The sequence below is a fragment of the Saccoglossus kowalevskii genome, chromosome 4, assembly GCF_978046115.1.
Source record: "Saccoglossus kowalevskii chromosome 4, keSacKowa6.1, whole genome shotgun sequence".
Classification (NCBI taxonomy): domain Eukaryota; kingdom Metazoa; phylum Hemichordata; class Enteropneusta; family Harrimaniidae; genus Saccoglossus; species Saccoglossus kowalevskii.
In genome coordinates this window covers 43,828,094-43,847,986 of record NC_140644.1, presented here as the reverse complement: position 1 = coordinate 43,847,986, position 19,893 = coordinate 43,828,094, and the positions used below count along the sequence as shown (strand labels likewise).

At 36.6% G+C, this 19,893-nt stretch overlaps 1 protein-coding gene across 1 annotated transcript in view; it reads left to right on the top strand.

Moving 5' to 3' along the window:
• LOC100367290 (putative protein FAM10A4) overlaps positions 1-19,893 on the top strand; it is a 68,242-nt gene that overhangs the window by 6,398 nt on the left and 41,951 nt on the right. The window contains exons 2-6 of the mRNA XM_085498162.1: positions 5,858-5,924; positions 6,262-6,376; positions 11,294-11,364; positions 18,682-18,748; positions 18,964-19,048. Coding sequence (XP_085354288.1) covers positions 5,858-5,924; positions 6,262-6,376; positions 11,294-11,364; positions 18,682-18,748; positions 18,964-19,048 — 405 coding nt within the window. The remainder of the gene's footprint in view (positions 1-5,857; positions 5,925-6,261; positions 6,377-11,293; positions 11,365-18,681; positions 18,749-18,963; positions 19,049-19,893) is intronic.

The following is a 19,893-nucleotide window of genomic DNA, read 5'->3' as shown; positions in this document are numbered from 1 at the left end:
GAATCAGTTAGACACTGACAAGTAAGTAGGTTGGTACGAGTAAACAGCCTGGGACATAGTCAATATAGGAGTCTGAATCAGTTAGACACTGACAAGTAAGTAGGTTGGTACGAGTAAACAGCCCGGGACATAGTCAATATAGGAGTCTGAATCAGTTAGACACTGACAAGTAAGTAGGTTGGTACTAGTAAACTGCCCGGGATATAGTCAATATAGGAGTCTGAATCAGTTAGACACTGACAAGTAAGTAGGTTGGTACTAGTAAACAGCTCGGGACATAGTCAATATAGGCCCCAAAAAAATAGCGTCATCTCACAGTATTCCATTAATGAACCAAGTTCACATAACAATCTTATGCCTACAAATCATTTCATAATTATTGTTACTAGCTTATACTAAAACAAGCCGGTAGGCTGGTTGGCGATCGGCTCCGCTAAAAAAACCAAGCAACATGTTTTCATCTGTTGCCACGGTAGACACCGGGCACCATATATGAAGTTCGCCAAAAAAACACTCAGTCTTTATTTGGGATCAGTTGATACAGTGTAACAATGTCGGCGCCGGTGATCTCTTACCGGTGTGCAGGCAGCCAAAATAAAAAGCATGACCATTTAAACAGTGCTATTACAAGACTGGTAATAGGTAATAAATTTGGGGCGAAAATATTCCAATTAGTGGCGGTACGACCTGCCTGTCAAGTATGCAAATCAGCCAAGCCAAAAAAATCACAGAAGAGTTAAAAAGCAATTCTTGGTGAACAGTAACCCCAACTTTGGGGTTAAATTTCTCGGTAATGAAAAAAAAAGATACTTAAAACTCAAATAGTAATTTTGTGCCCGCACTCAAGCTGAGTAGAATGAGCTATGTCTGAGGTGTTTTATCCTGAATTTGTAGGAGATACATTTGGGGCGAAGCTAATCAAAAATCATTTCTTTGGCTGTTGCTATGGCAACAGTGCGCCAAATTTTTTTTAAAGATTTTTTCCAATAACTAGGGTGAAGGTGGTGACGTAATGTTATTTAGAGTACTAACAAATTCCCACTTCCGGTCCGATTAGACTTAAAATACACCAGGAATATTCACTTTTGGGGTTTTTGGTATGTGTTGCTTCTTGGATATTTCAGCTTTGTCGTCCTGTACTTCATTTAGTAATTCAAACTTCCCAGAAGTCGAAAAGTTTTGGAAGTCAAGTCGGAAGTCAAATCGGAGAGTTTCTTGATTTCAATATCGAAACCGCTTTGGCTTAATTATTTGCTGGGGGAGAGCATGTCCGCTTAGGTACGTGCTCTGCAACTTGCAGCGCATGAACCTAAACACGTTACTGTTGTGATTACTGTTGTGCAGGTTATATAATATAATATGAAATAATTAATATTTCATTTTTGTTAGTATATCTTTATTTATTAAAATATGTACACGTCATATCTAATTGGGGTGGGTATTGCCAAGCAAGTTTATAAAATTATAAACAAATATTTTCGTAAATAACACTGACCGCGAAATACGCCTTTGAGAAGTATTACTGATGAATACTTTATTAGTCCCCGTTCGGACGCAGTCCGAAAACGGGGACTTATGTTTTACCCTGTGTGCGTCCGTGCGTCCGTGATCACCTGTATCTCGAACATGCATGGACCGATTGAGTTCAAACTTCACTCATACATCACACATTATATGGGACATATGCACATGCATTTTTTTCATGATCCGATTAACGATAGCCGAATAGCGGCCATTTTAAGGCCGAAAATGCATCAAAATCGCACATTTTCACCATTCCGGACCTGGATCTCAGTTATGCATGGACGGATTTTGTTCAAATTTGGTACATACATTAAACATAATAGGACCTTGATGCACGTCATTTTTTTTTTTGGATCGGGTTCGAAATGGCCGACTGGCGGCCATTTTGTTTTAAAGAATTCAGTTCTGGATCGGTATCTGAGACATGCTTGGATTGATCGAGTTCAAACTTCACACACACAAGGTACATCATGTCACAAATATGTATGTGCATTTGTTTCATGATCTCATTAACGATAGCCAAATGGCGGCCGCTTTAAGGCCGAAAATGCATTGAAATCGCACATTTTCACCATTCCGGACCCGGATCTCAGTTATGCATGGACGGATTTCATTCAAATTTGGTACATACATTAAACATAATAGGACCTTGATGCACGTCATTTTTTTTTTCGGATCAAGTTCGAAATAGCCGACTGGCGGCCATTTTGTTTTAAAGAATTCAGTTCTGGATCCGTATCCGAGACATGTCTGGATTGATCAAGTTCAAACTTCACACACACAAGGTACATCATGTCACAAATATGTATGTGTATTTGTTTCATGATCTCATTAACGATAGCCAAATGGCGGCCGCTTTAAGGCCGAAACTGCATTGAAATCGCACATTTTCACCATTCCGGACCCGGATCTCAGTTATGCATGGACGGATTTCATTCAAACTTGGTACATACATTAAACATAATAGGACCTTGATGCACGTCATTTTTTTTTTCGGATCAAGTTCGAAATAGCCGACTGGCGGCCATTTTGTTTTAAAGAATCCAGTTCTGGATCCGTATCCGAGACATGCTTGGATTGATCGAGTTCAAACTTCACACACACAAGGTACATCATGTCACAAATATGTATGTGCATTTGTATCATGATCTCATTAACGATAGCCAAATGGCGGCCGCTTTAAGGCCGAAAATGCATTGAAATCGCACATTTTCACCATTCCGGACCCGTATCTCAGTTATGCATGGATGGATTTTGTTCAAATTTGGTACATACATTAAACATAATAGGACCTTGATGCACGTCTTTTTTTTTTTCGGATCAAGTTCGAAATGGCCGACTGGCGGCCATTTTGTTAAAGAATTCAGTTCTGGATCCGTATCCAAGACATGTCTGGATTGATCAAGTTCAAACTTCACACACACATGGTACATCATGTCACAAATAGATATGTGCCTTTGTTTCATGATCTGCTTAACAATAGCGAAATGATGGCCATTTTAAGGCCGAAAATGCATCAAAATCACGTATTTTCACAATTCCAGAACCGGATCTCAGTCATGCATGGATGGATTTTGTTCAGATTTAGCACAATGTGTTGTACATATGCAGGTGCATTTCGGTCATGATCTGCTTTGAATGTATATGTCACTCAAATATGAACGGAACGGGGACGTGTCATTGACAATGACTTGTATTGTAATTTCTTTCAATTTGAATTAGTTGTATTGCAATGCATTAGTAATAATAATAATAATAATAATAATAATATTTATTGCATCTTTAGAAATACAGTCTTTCTATCAGTACAGTAGCAATAAAAGTATAATAAATAAGTATAAATAGTGTAAATGTATACATTCCTTTATTTCATTGTTGAGACTGGAAAACGGTTATGGGGATTATTAATTTCAATAAACAATATTCAACTATCCTTTGCAACACCAATAAGATCATAATGATAATGTTTATTGGTCTTTCAAACTGGAAGCATTATCAGAGCATGGGTTTTATTTTGGAACTCCTGCCAGGATGGTATTCCCAGAATAGTGCCAGTTGTTAAAGAAACAAATTTAATTCTCAACAAGGATGAAAGAACCAGTTACTGAGACAAAGCCCTACTCCCCGCGAAACCCTACAGATACAAAATCCAATTACCGCAAAGCCACTCACTGCGAAGCTACTAGTTAATGACGTAAAAATACATACGGAATGTTGTTATCTAGCAATTCAGCAGCACCACCAAGTGGGGGAGATAGGGTTCTCCCTACCAGGGTGTGGAGTTTTTGATAATTCTAAGTAAAAATGGAGCATTCTATAGCTTCCTTGGGGCCAAAATCACTATCAGACAAGTCACAGTTAAAGACTGTGGCCACATGTGATCCCTGGTCAATCAGAATTTGATGGTTGCCAGAGGATCTGCTCCCCAGAGAAAGGGGGCGCATGGCCATGGTATGAGGGCACTGCGCCCCTGTTTCCTCGTTTAAAAAAATCCCTGTCGTCTTTGCAGTAAATGCTTAATGGGTGATACACCACATTTAGATAAGATTGAAGGATGCACATACTAAATGGGCAGAGACAATATTTATCTCCTGAGCCAATCATGATTACAGGACTGTTATTTACAGACTAATATACAAGTTTCTGGAATATATCATAATACTACATGTTTTACCCCAACTGAAATAATTTAACTAGCCCTTGTAGTATATTGATACAAGAAGTATTATCTCAATCCACATGCAACTGAATATATTGCATGATTAGTATTACTCTAAAAACAGATTGATTCTTTAGAAGTTTCCTTTCATTAAGTTTTTTGACTCCCGTGTGCGAAGCACAAAAGGGAGTCTTTGCAGTTACCATGTCTGTATGTCTGTATGTCTGTATGTATGTATGTATGTATGTCACTTTTTTTGTTCCACCGTTATCTCAAGAACCACTAATCAGATTTTGGTGAAACTTGGTACATAGATGCTCTGGGATAATGCGCAGAGTTGATTAGGTTTTGGTAAAAGTCTATGAATATTAATTACCTAATTTGCATGATAATTAGCTGATTTTTAGCTGTTCCAAGACTGTTCCACTGATATCTGAAGAACCACTCATTGGATTTTGATGAAATTTGGCACATGAATGCTCTGAACTAGTGCGCAGATTTTATTAGTTTTGGGTAACTATCTATGAATATTAATTACCTAATTTGCATGATAATTAACTGATTTTAAGCTGTTCTATGACTGTTCCACTGATTTTTGAAGAACCACTCATTGGATTTCAATGAAACTTGGCACATGGATGCTCTGAACTAATGCGCAGATTTGATTAGTTTTGGGTAAAAATCTGTTAATATTATTAATTACCTAATTTACATAATGATTAATCAATTTTCGGCTTTTCCACTGATATCTCAAGTACTAATCATAACATTTCAATAAAACTTGGTACATAGGTGTCATATGACACTGCACATACCTGATAGTTTTTAGGGTAATATCAGTACATATTAATTACCTAATTTGCATAATTAATGATGATGATAATGATTAACGATCACGTTTCAATGAAACTTGGTACATAGTTACTTGAGGACTGTGCAGAGATCTAATTAGTTTTTGGGTAAATATTTGTGCATATTAATCACCTTATTAGCATAATTAGTTAATTTTCAGCTTTTCACCTGATATCTCAAGTACTAATCATCACATTTCAATGAGACTTGCGACATAGATATTCTAGGACTATGCAGAGACCTGATTAATTTTTGGGATAAATAATTGTGCCTATTGATTACCTAATTTGCATAATTAGTTAATTTTTTGCTGTTCTATGATGTCTAAAAACCACTCATTGGATTTCAATGAAACTTTTAAAGAGTACCCATCACATTTCAATGAACGTAAGACTATGCACCATATTAGTTTTTGGTAAATATTTATGCTTCTTAATCATCTAATTAACATAATTAATACTGATATCTCAAGTATTGATCATCACATTTGAATAAAACTTGGTACATAAATGCTCTAGGACAATAGACAGTCTGATTAATTTTGGGTTAAAATCTGTTCATATTAATTCTCTAATTAGCATAATAATTAATATTTTTTTGGTTCTTATCACATTTCAATGAAACTTGGTACATTGTGCAGACATTATTAGTTTTACACTTAAATCTGTTCATATTAGTTACCTTATTTGCATAATTAGTTTTCAGCTATTCCATCAATATCTCAAGTATAAGTAATTTTGAATTAATTTTTAATGTGTCTCCAAAACTCTCAGCACACGGGAGTTCTTTCTAAGCTTTCTTTGATTCATATATGTTATTCAGCCTTGGAGCAACTTTGCCACCAGAACCCAAGGAAGAATCAACACCTCCACCTAAAGAAGCATGGAGCGTAAGTTATTGACTATTGATTATTTCAAGATGTAATAAATTATTAAAAATAATATCATTGAGAATAATATGATTATTCAGCTATTGATATGATCTTAGATATATTGTGCTTCCCTTGATGCAGGTCTCCAAATTGGCAGTTTTGTCTTGGGGTAACTAAATCTGTATAGTGGTTGCCCATTGGGACAACCATGAAAAGAAATACAGATTTTAAATGTTTCAAGCAGTTGCATGAAAAGCCAAATCTTTGCATGCCAACAATTAGTCATGTTTATTTTGTGAAAGATATGACATCATTTGAATTTAAGTTATAGACATATTTGAATGTATTTTATTAGGAAAAAAAGGAACCCAAAGCTGAACCAGCACCAAAACCAGAAGCAAAGCCTGCACCAGAGCCAGAGCCAGAATCAGAATCAGAATCAGAACCTGAAAGCGAAGAAAGTGATGTTGGTAAGTTTGTATTTAGTTTAACAAGTTGGAAACAATTAAAAACATGGCGGTTTTAATATTGAATCATTTGTACTTGTATGTCCCAATATTTCTGCCATGTCAGGACTACTTATTAAGTTCTTGTTCGAATTGAGTCTGAAAGCGTGTACTTTAATTTTACCATGTGACCGAGGTAATGTGGCGACGCCACCTCACCTTGACCTTCACTCTTTCTTTATCTTTGCATCGACGGGGATAAAGTCTAGCAGCTCTGCATGGAAAGCCAGACTTTTCCTGTCTGGGTTTCTGGCTTGGGTTGCTACCGCGGCCAGCGGTAGCAGAAACTGTGGCTGGTAGGATAAGTTTTTATTTTTTTCAGGTGGTGCTGCTGCTGCTTCACCAAACGTCGGTACACATCAATCCGTAGCTAGACTGGCTATTACATTACTCTAACAAGGGGTTATTAGCCGAGCAAGTAAGGCTAACACGAGATTTACTTCACCAGTTGGGCTCTTTAGTAAATCAGACAAGTCCCATCCCTACCCAACGCAACAGTTGGTGTTCCTAGGCATGGAGCTTGAAATTTCTAGCGTGTTGCTTGGCACTAAGCAGCCTAGCCGAATGCCAAGTCAGCGTTCGCTCAGTGTCCCTCCGAGTACTAATGCGGATCATGGAAATGATGACCTCGGTTCGAAGAGTAGTTCCCCAGGCCACATTACGCAGCCGCCCGGTACAAGGCTTGTTGCTACAACACCAAGCTCTCCTACTGGAACTAGGCAGGCGGGTTTTGATCTCGGACCAAGCAAAGGACCGAGGTTGGCCAGTGGCGATCACCTGGTCGTCACTGGCCAACCTCGGACAGGGGTTTCTTTGGACCTACTCGCCACAGCAATGACTCTGGTAATAGATGCCTCTCTCCAAGGTTGGGGAGCACATCTATTGGACGAACAAGCCCAAGGTATATGGCTCTGCATTAGTTTTGGGACTACTATATCAACCGGCTCGAACTGAAAGCAGTGCACTTAGCACTACCACACTTTTTACCCGTAGTTCATGACCACAGAGTCCTGCTCCGCACAGACAACACAGCGGTGGTCTCCTTCTACAAGGAGGGGGGGGAGACGTGTTGCCCATCGTTTTCAATCCTAGCAGAGCAAATTCTCCTTTGGTGCCTGGAATACAATGTGGAGCTAACCGCACACCACCTTCCAAGGGTGAGGAACAGTCTGGCAGATGCCCTTTCGAGGCGACTCAGTCTCCAGAACACTGAGTGGCAGATACCCCAGTGGGTAGCCTCCAGGCTGTTTCGGCAGTGGGACAGTCCAAAGATAGACCTGTTTGCCGCACCCCGAAATGCCAAGCTCCCAACATACACTCCTGCCAACTCCAGGAGCCTGGGCCAGGGACGCCTTATCGATCCCGTTGGCCCACATAGATGTGTACGCCTTTCCTCACTTCTCGCATGTTTGCCAGGTACCAGAGAAAACTTTGACAGGTGCACACCGGCATATTGACACTGGTCGCACCCAATTAGCCAACCAAGGCCTAGTTTCCACTTCTGTTGGAAATGCTAGACTAAACACTAGTAGTGCTTCCGGACTTACTGGACTTGCTGTCCCAACCGGACGGCGCACTACCAACGAGCCCAGCGGGGTATTTCTTACACGCATAGAGGCTCTCAGTAGACTCGCACAGATGAAAAGTCTTGTCTGAGTGAGCAAACAGGGATCCCACCAACGCTTACCTGTTCAAAGAGGCATCAGACAAGGGGATGGCCTTAGCCCTCTCCTTTTTAATATATTCATGAACGATATTAAATCACACATTGAATCTGGCAAAAATGACCCACCAATGCTACTAAACAATAGGCTCTCTTGCTTACTTTATGCTGATGACTTGGTTTTTTTGTCAGAAACAAGTAGTGGTTTACAAAACGCTATTAACAATATACAGGATTACTGCAAACAATGGAAGCTACATATAAACATTTCTAAATCTAAATCAATGATCTTCAATAAATCAGGCAAGCTTCTAAATAATTTAAAATTCCAAATCAATGGCTCTGAATTAGAAAGAGTTTCAGCATATAAATATCTTGGAATGAAACTAAATTTAACAGGGAAATTTGATGTAGCACAACAGGATCTGAAAAATAGGGCACTGAAGGCATGTTTCAAAATTAAACAGCTACTATATTCAGAAACATTAATCCCAATTAAAATATACTTAAAAATGTTTGACTCAATGATCAAACCAATTCTTTTATACTGTTGTGAAATTTGGGTGGGTGACATTGTGAATAATAAAAAATACTTTATGAATCTCATGTCACCCATGGAAAAAATGCACATTAAATATTGCAAATTCCTACTCAAGGTCAATAGTAGAGCAACAAACATTGCATGCTTAATTGAATTAGGGAGATACCCATTAATTATCACTGGCATCAAACAAATGTTAAAATATTGGCTTAGAATTAAAAAAATGCCTGATAATACACTAATATATGATGCGTACAAGCTTGGCATCGCTCTAGACAATTCTGGCACTCAAAACTGGGTATCCAGCATAAAAAATTGCCTAGAGTATACAAGCATGGAAAATGCATGGAGTGATAAAAACATAGAAGATAACTTTATTGAACAAATAACTGACAAACTAATAACCAAATTTAAAGTACATGCCAGGAACACTCTAAACAACGATAATAAAGGCATCAACCACAAAAATAAACTTCGTACCTATAGGCAGCTAAAAAAGGACTTTACATTTGAAAAATACTTAGACATAATAAAAAACCTGCATCATCGATCTTCATTATCAAAAATTAGACTTAAGTGCACATGTTTTGCAGATTGAAATGGGAAGATACAGTAATGTAGAAATAAGTGACAGAAAATGTCCAGTCTGTGATGAAAATGAAATAGAGGATGAAGAACACTTCCTGCTCAAATGTAAACTCTACACAAATGTGAGAGAACCCCTAATTACCATGACAAAACATCTTAATAATATTACATCAAATGAAGAAAAAATGATAGCCATAATGACTAGTGATGATGAGTCAATTATAATAGAACTGTCTAAATATATTTACAACTGTTTCAATCTGAGAGAAGAAAATATTAAAAAAAACAGTATGTCATCTGCCTCAAAATCTAAATAGTTACATGTATTTTAATTTTATTTAATGTGTTTAATGTTATTTTTTTATTTTACTTCCTTTTTTTTTTTTCTCTATTCTTTATTGTACACTTTTGTCAAGATCCTAATAAGGATACGATTACAATAAAGATTATTATTATTATTATTATTATTACAATTCAAGGTGGCGAGCATACACTGATTGGTGTAGCGGAAGGGAAATCGATCCATGCCATCCCTCTATTGGCCAGGTAGCAGGCTCCTTCGTCCACCTGTTTGACGAAGTGGGTTTGTCCTACGCAGTAATCGTTGGCTACAGGTCGGCCTTGTCCCCCTCCATTGAGAACGCTTTGGGAACAAGACTAAGCGATTGTCGTATTATTAGGAGGCTATTTACTGCTTTCCATAACCAGAGGCAGAGACCTCGAACAAGGGAACCGCCCAACTGGGATTTGTCGGTTGTGTTGTCCGCTCTAAGTAGACGGCCTTTTGAGCCTCTCTGATCAGCACCACACAAATTTTTGACATGGAAAACAGTCTTCCTACTGGCCCTCCCCTCAGGTAGGCGTCCTTCTTGGATGAGTGTGGACAATCAAGTTGTGCTAAAGACACGAATCGGGTTTCTCGCCAAGAACCAAATCCCTGAACACGATCCTCAGCTGATCGTCATCCCCCGGCTGTCAAATATTGTCGGCCCGGAGGATCAGGACACATGTTTTTGTGTTATGGCCCAGGCATGCAGGATAGGCCAGCCTCCCCGACTTCCATCACCAGTTGGATTACTGCGACTGTATTAGAGGTCCATAATACTGTATTAGAGGTCTATAATAAACTGTTTCGGTCCTTACTTCGAAAAGCATACTACCCCCTGAATTGGCTTTGGGTCTAGCTTTCTCAAGCACACTGAACCCTGTCACCGTAGCATCATTTTTGGTTTTTTTTCTCCGGGGACAGCACAGGCAAGGAAAGACACCACCCTCTTTTGAGGTCTTAGCTAGGTGATGAGTGGTAGTTGTAGAGTGTATCATCCCAGACTGGGAAAAAAAAGACTCATCATTTTCTGTTCGGAGAACCCGCCACCTATCGGCGTCTGACTCTGACATTTTGACTGGTGGGTAATTGAACGTAGTGAATTTAGGCTCCGAACCCACCTATTCACATAGTTCATACCCGCCACAGACTTCGGGTCCCCCCAACCACCTCACTCTTTCCGTAGCGTTGGTCTAGTACTCGATGCGGAGAGAAAGGAACCGGAGTGAAGGTCAAGGTGAGGTGGCGTCGCCACATTACCTCGGTCACGTGGTTCGTGATGTAAGGGACAAAAATATTGGGGTCCTGACCTAGATTTTATCTCTCAGTCATTGGTAGAATCTCTGATTAATGCTTACAGTTCAAAATAGTCATTTTGACTGACCAGAGTCTATGGTGGGTATGAACTATGTGAATAGGCGGGTTTAAAGAACCCTCTGCCTAATTTTAAATTAATTTTTACTGTGTCTCCAATACTCTCTCAGCACACGGGAGTTCTTTCTAAGCTTTCTTTGATTTTTAAATTAATCTGTACATTTTAATTAGCTTATTGACTTTCAGCTTGTTCTTGGTGTTTCTAGTTGAATTATCACCACTAATTGTATGTATTATACTGGTGTATATCCACACTATATTTTTGGGGGGAGCAGGGGGAGTATTTGGGCAATCAGTCGGTCCCTCCCTCCCTCCCTCCCACTGGAGTATATCCACACCATATTGACACTTTTCTGTGAATTGAGAATTCTCAATGTTTGTTTTTACCAGACATAGACAATGAAGGAGTGATTGAACCGGACACAGATGACCCTCAACCGATGGGGAATGATCAGTTAGAGGTAATAGAACACTTATTCCTTCAATAGATCCTGTATTTTCTCTATCAGTAACTAACACACATACTTATAGAAATGATAGCGTTTTGTCTATTGCCAAAATAATTCTTATTTTAATGTTCTATCATTCAAAATAGAAAATTGTTGGCATATATGCACTTCTATTAGAGATGTGATTTTACCAGAGCTCTCAAAGCTAAATCAGTTTCCCTGGGTTTTAATGGTAAGATGTAGCAGTGTGAAGTTGGCATTGGAATCGGATTGGCATCAGTTTGGAATCGGATTGGCATCAGATTCAAAGTATACCAAAACTTTGCATTTTAATTTTAACACATTCAGAGGTGAACTAGAATTATCAAATTCTTCATTGTTGCCAATAAATTATGTATTGTCACAATGTGACATAATCTAAAAACGATGATAGCATCAGTGAGCAGTTTGTTGCATTTATTTCACTTCTCTACAGCATCAGATTCGCCAAATCGATCAAAACTCTTTCTATACCCTGTAGATATTTTAAAATGTTCATTTCTACAACCTTGTATTCACCATTGTCTGTCTTGTACTTAATGTGAAACATGTACATAAACGATTGATAAATATATATGTAAAAAGATCGTTTGAGCTAATGTCCATAAAAACTAGTGAATGTTATTTTAAAATCGGAGTAAGTATTATCTGACATGCATAATTTTTTTTATTTGTTTGTTTTGGTTTGTTGGTTTAAAACCTATTTACTCAAGTGTGGGAAAACTATTCGCAAATGTATGTTCTATAATTTAACAAATAAGCTATTTTCATTTTAGGCCAGGATGTATGCTTTTATATTATTAGTCCCCGTTCAGACGTAGTCCGAAAACGGGGACTTATGTTTTGCCCTGTGTGCGCCCGTGCGTCCGTGATCACCTGTATCTCGAACATGCATGGACCTATTAAGTTCAAACTTCACTCATACATCACACATTATATGGGACATATGCACATGCATTTTTTTCACGATCCGATTAATGATAGCCGAATAGCGGCCATTTTAAGGCCAAAAATGCATCAAAATCGCACATTTTCACCATTCCGGATCTCAGTTATGCATGGACGGATTTTGTTCAAATTTGGTACATACATTTGACATAATAGGACCTTGATGCACGTCATTTTTTTTTTTGGATTGGGTTTGAAATGGCCGACTGGCTGCCATTTTGTTTTAAAGAATTCAGTTCTGGATGTGTATTCGAGACATGCCTGGATTGATCAAGTTCAAACTTCACACACACAAGGTACATCATGTCACAAATATGTATGTGCATTTGTTTCATGATCTCATTAACGATAGCCAAATGGCGGTCGCTTTAAGGCCGAAAATGCATTGAAATCGCACATTTTCACCATTCCGGACCTGGATCTCAGTTATGCATGGATGGATTTTGTTCAAATTTGGTACATACATTAAACATAATAGGACCTTGATGCACGTCATTTTTGTTTTCGGATCAAGTTCGAAAAGGCTGACTGGCGGCCATTTTGTTTTAAAGAATTTGGTTCTGGATCTGTATCCGAGACATGTCTGGATTGATCAAGTTCAAACTTCACACACACATGGTACATCATGTCACAAATAGATATGTGTATTTGTTTCATGATCCGCATAACAATAGCTGAATGATGGCCATTTTAAGGCCAAAAAATGCATCAAAATCACGTATTTTCACAATTCGGGAACTGGATCTCAGTCATGCATGAATGGATTTTGTTCAGATTTAGTGCATATATTAAACATAATATAAGCTTGATGCACACCTATTTTTCTTCGGATCAAGTTCAAAATGGCCGACTGGTGGCCATTTTGTTTTAAAGAATTTAGTTTTCGATCCATATCTCGGACATGCCTGGACAGATCAAGTTCAAACTTCACATACACATCATACATTATATCATACATATGCCTGTGCATTTGGGCCAGTCCTTTTAAGGTCACAAATTCGTCAAAATTGCACATATTCACCATGGGTGAATTTAGTTCACACTTCATGCATACATTGTACATTATGGTACCTTGAATCACGTTGTTTTGTTTTCCAAATAGGGTTTTAACTGAATACAGTTCAGCATCCATATCTCAGGCATGCCTGAACCGATCAAGACCACACTTCACACACATCATACAATGTGTTGTACATATGCAGGTGCATTTCGGATCAGACCACTGAAAGTGGTCTGGGATTTTGGTCATGATCTGCTTTGAATGTATATGTCACTCAAATATGAACGGAACGGGGATGTGTCATTGACAATGACTTGTTGAATCATAATATATATTTTCCTTCAAAATTGGTACATACATTAGACATTATTGGTCCTTGATGCACGTCATTTTGTTTTTCAGATCGATTCAAAATGGCTTACTGGTGGCCATTTTGTAGTTATGTTCAAATTTTATATATTATACATCATGACATACAGTATTCTCCGCAGGATACAAACATCTATCACAGCCACACTCAAAATCATTACCGTCATGCTTTATTTTTGCACCTTTACCTTTGTCTACGATTTCCGCAGCTATTGTTCTATGAGATGCGTTCTCACTGTTCATAAACAGCCATAAACAATAACCAATGTAACGGAAGTCAAATGGCTGTTAAGTTTATTTGGGTTGACATGTACTCTTTGAAAGGTTTGGTTTATTTACATAATTCATGCCACGGCCGATAGCAAAAATAAAATGTTTGAAGAAAAGATTATTGAAAATTGAAAAAAAAATGTGCTTTTCCATTGTAACTGGTTTATAGGAATCTGTAAAACATCACAAATTCAGTCTCTATGCTACCTTACCAATCGCATCACGACCGATGTCCGACTGAAAATAAAAATCCTTTGAAGAAATGCAGATTCCAATGTTAAAAACAAATTTTTTATGAAAGTACTAATGATTAAATCATCTATGAAATACTGTGGAATACTTTATTTTTGCTGGAATTAATTTTTGCTAAAAGGGTTTTTTGGAATGTATTTTCACTGTTTTTTGATGAGTTTAATGTGAAATATAGGGAAAAAAGTATATTTGCTGGATTTTATTCTCACGGAATCATCCCTTCAGCGAAAAAAGCAAAAATAAATTCCAAGCGAAAATAAAGTATTCTACAGTAACAAAAATTTTGCTTTACGTAAGGCCACAAAAACTTGACGTCAAAAAAGTTCAATTTGCTTTCCATCATGGCTGGTGACCTTTGGCCTACCCTATTCACAGACTTTAGCCTGTCTGCCATTGAGGGCACTCTAACCATAACGCTATGTCGACCAACTGCAATACTGCATTCTGGGTAGATCCATATTAATTGAGGTAACATACAAGCTGCCACAAGTATTTTTCAATCAGTTTACACTACAGCCAGGGATATTTTATACAGTTCACTTATTGTTGTCAATTAACCAAGAATTCTCCATTACTTATTGCGCCACTTTTTTTACACAAATAATATTGATTTTCTTATTTACTGATTTAAGCCATGACTTGTGTTTCATTCTAAATTATAAAACTAAAAGTAATATAGTGTACAAATGTATATAAAGCAGTTTATGAAAAATTAAAATAATGTACAGACATCATGAATAAATTATGTAAATCATATGCTATTTATTATGCAAATTAAAAAACAGATGTATTCAAAATGGACGACTGGTGCCCATTTTGTTTTTAAAACAATAACTCATTTGGTGATCAGATACAGGATTACTGAATGTCAATCATTGTAATGTTAACAAAATCAGTTCCTGGATCCATATCTCTATCATGTTTATGTTACAACCATATTATTTTAAATAAAACTATATATTTTATATTTGATAACTAACAGGGACTGCATGACTTGGTTACATGGTTTTGCAAATTCATTTCTCATACATGCTTGAGTGATACAATGAAAGATTATATTAGTTGATATGCGTATGTTATTGTTTGTTTTTTAATCAGTTCGTTATTGACTGAATTGTGTCCAATTTAGTCATGAAAAATCAATTTCAATACTTGGTATGTTGGTACCTTGGGTGAACCTCTCTTTGATTTGTTCATTTCTTGACAACATCTCCAATTCTCTATTTTTGATAAACAATGCTATTTTCAACAACTCCTTGAAAACCACCAGCTCAATTGCTTTGATACTTGGTATTAAGTTGGCAGTTTTCAAGAAGAATGGGTGTATGTTGCTCGACTTGGCCACCACAATGTTCTTGCTTGACAGCAGAGCTATTTCAACCGTCAGGTTGCTTCTTCAGATGTGCATCGCCAATTTTATTTAGCTCTACTGTCAATTTATCCAGCAGAGCTTATCATACAAATGATTATCTGTCTGCTTTTTACTTTTTCGACTTCTTCTCGAAAACTAAAACTCTGATTGCTTTGTATTTGATGTATACAAAATGTATGGGTTTATTTCATGATGATATCTTTAAATTTTTCTGAATATTTTTGGTAAAAAGTGATATTTTCTTGACTTTTTTTGAAAACAGCAAGTATGATTGCTTTGATATTATACATATAGGTACCTCAGGTGAATATTTCAGATTTGTTCAGTTTGTGATGATATCTTCGATTCTCTAATTTTTATGAATATTTTTGGTAAAAAGTAATATTTTTGACTGGAATATAATATCTTTAATTGAAATGTGCAAAGCTATCTCAGCCAAGAGGCTGCTTGTTCAAATTTGTTATGCTGGTTGAACAGCTGAGTTCATTTTTATCTTTTACCGATATTCGCTAGTTGGGAAATTAGCATCCTCCTGTGCCAATAAAATCAGCAACCTGACAGTCCCTATTCAACTCTGATTATTTTATTTGTTGTGTGCAAAATGCTGGTGATATGCATGTTCTTTGGCTTATGCATCTACCTTGCTCTAAGGAGGATCCACATCTTGGACTCCAAACTCTCATGGTTTTCTCAGACTTTTGGCAGATTTTAATTAGTGAGTAGAGTCACCAGGATGGTCCCAGTGATTTTGAGATGCCTACTGGGTCAACTTATTGCACTCCAGCTAAGTTGACATGTCAATATATTGATAAATAATAATAATGTGAGTGCAAGTGATAAAACGGGAATGAATCTACAAGATTAAATATTTCAGATTCTGGTTAAAGTGGGGATCTCTAGATGTCACATGGGAGCATGCAAATTCCAGATGCAAAAAATCTACCCCCCAAAAATGTTTGAGTAATATTTTGTGAATCTGATACTGGAATTTTACATGTTTATTTATTTATGTGTGTCACATTAATTACAAGAGAGACTATGGGGAATTCAAGGTCTAAGCTACAGACATTTTAAAATACCATTAGTACAAGTTTCTGCCCTCCCTCTTTCCTTTCTATAATTTGGAAACCATAGTGGTTATTAGATTATGCCACATTTGTGACAAATATTTAATTTATTAGAAATAAATGTGAATGTGCTGAACTTGGTGAAAATACTTATTTTTGTTTAAATCCAATGTCAATCCAATTTCAGATGCCAACTTGATTCTGTCAGATGTGTCAAATTACATGGGGTTTATCCTGTAAACCAAATAGATCATTGTGATAGATGTATCAAAAATGATTATAATAATTAATATCATCTGCCATTGCCTTGTATTTATCCTGTAAACCAAATAGATCATTGTGATAGACGTATCAAAAATGATTATAATATCATCTGCCATTGCCTTGTGTTTATCCTGTAAACAAAATAGATCATTGTGATAGACGTATCAAAAATGATTATAATATCATCTGTCATTGCCTTGTATTTATCGTGTAAACAAAATAGATCATTGTGATAGACGTATCAAAAATGATTATAATATCATCTGCCATTGCCTTATATTTATCCTGTAAACCAAATAGATCATTGTGATAGACGTATCAAAAATGATTATAATATCATCTGCCATTGCCTTGTATTTATCCTGTAAACAAAATAGATCATTGTGATAGACGTATCAAAAATGATTATAATATCATCTGCCATTGCCTTATATTTATCCTGTAAACCAAATAGATCATTGTGATAGACGTATCAAAAATGATTATAATATCATCTGCCATTGCCTTGTATTTATCCTGTAAACAAAATAAATCATTGTGATAGACGTATCAAAAATGATTATAATATCATCTGCCATTGCCTTGTATTTATCCTGTAAACAAAATAGATCATTGTGATAGACGTATCAAAAATGATTATAATATCATCTGTCATTGCCTTGTATTTATCGTGTAAACAAAATAGATCATTGTGATAGATGTATCAAAAATGATTATAATATCATCTGTCATTGCCTTGTATTTATCGTGTAAACAAAATAGATCATTGTGATAGACGTATCAAAAATGATTATAATATCATCTGCCATTGCCTTATATTTATCCTGTAAACCAAATAGATCATTGTGATAGACGTATCAAAAATGATTATAATATCATCTGCCATTGCCTTGTATTTATCGTGTAAACAAAATAGATCATTGTGATAGACGTATCCAAAATGATTATAATATCATCTGCCATTGCCTTGTATTTATCGTGTAAACAAAATAAATCATTGTGATAGACGTATCAAAAATGATTATAATATCATCTGCCATTGCCTTGTATTTATCGTGTAAACAAAATAAATCATTGTGATAGACGTATCAAAAATGATTATAATATCATCTGTCATTGCCTTGTATTTATCGTGTAAACAAAATAGATCATTGTGATAGACGTATCAAAAATGATTATAATATCATCTGCCATTGCCTTGTATTTATCCTGTAAACCAAATAGATCATTGTGATAGACGTATCCAAAATGATTATAATATCATCTGTCATTGCCTTGTATTTATCGTGTAAACAAAATCGATCATTGTGATAGACGTATCAAAAATGATTATAATATCTGCCATTGCCTTGTATTTATCGTGTAAACAAAATAAATCATTGTGATAGACGTATCAAAAATGATTATAATATCATCTGTCATTGCCTTGTATTTATCGTGTAAACAAAATAGATCATTGTGATAGACGTATCAAAAATGATTATAATATCATCTGCCATTGCCTTGTATTTATCGTGTAAACAAAATAGATCATTGTGACAGACGTATCAAAAATGATTATAATATCATCTGCCATTGCCTTGTATTTATCCTGTAAACAAAATAGATCATTGTGATAGACGTATCAAAAATGATTATATTATCATCTGCCATTGCCTTGTATTTATCGTGTAAACAAAATAAATCATTGTGATAGACATATCAAAAATGATTATAATATCATCTGCCATTGCCTTGTATTTATTCAGGTAACTGATGAAATGGAGGAAGAAGCCCAGGAAAAGCGTAATGTTGCCATGGCAGCCATGACAGATGGTGAGTCATTACATTATGTTCGTCTTCCTGAGCATTCACATCTAACTAATTATGTTGGATTCTGCTTCATAATATTATATTATTCCTTTCACTGATAACAAATGTAGTTGTGTTTGTTGATTACCAGGGTATTATAACAACAACTGAGTGTGTATAAATTGTGATTTGTGCTTATAATGAATCAAATACACAAAGATCATATTTTTGTATTTCAGGAAATTTGGATGAAGCTATTCAGATGTTTACAGAAGCCATTATGATAAATCCACATTCTGCATTACTGTATGCAAAGAGAGCAAGGTGAGTTCAGATATGTCCTAGGAAATCTCATTTTATACTACCACTTAGGGGGTCACACAAAGAGAGCAAGGTGAGTTCAGATATGTCCTAGGAAATCTCATTTTATACTACCACTTAGGGGGTCACACAAAGAGAGCAAGGTGAGTTCAGATATGTCCTAGGAAATCTCATTTTATACTACCACTTAGGGGGTCACACAAAGAGAGCAAGGTGAGTTCAGATATGTCCTAGGAAATCTCATTTTATACTACCACTTAGGGGGTCACACAAAGAGAGCAAGGTGAGTTCAGATATGTCCTAGGAAATCTCATTTTATACTACCACTTAAGGGGTCACACAAAGAGAGCAAGGTGAGTTCAGATATGTCCTAGGAAATCTCATTTTATACTACCACTTAGGGGGTCACACAAAGAGAGCAAGGTGAGTTCAGATATGTCCTAGGAAATCTCATTTTATACTACCACTTAGGGGGTCACACAAAGAGAGCAAGGTGAGTTCAGATATGTCCTAGGAAATCTCATTTTATACTACCACTTAGGGGGTCACACAAAGAGAGCAAGGTGAGTTCAGATATGTCCTAGGAAATCTCATTTTATACTACCACTTAGGGGGTCACACAAAGAGAGCAAGGTGAGTTCAGATATGTCCTAGGAAATCTCATTTTATACTACCACTTAGGGGGTCACACAAAGAGAGCAAGGTGAGTTCAGATATGTCCTAGGAAATCTCATTTTATACTACCACTTAGGGGGTCACACAAAGAGAGCAAGGTGAGTTCAGATATGTCCTAGGAAATCTCATTTTATACTACCACTTAAGGGGTCACACAAAGAGAGCAAGGTGAG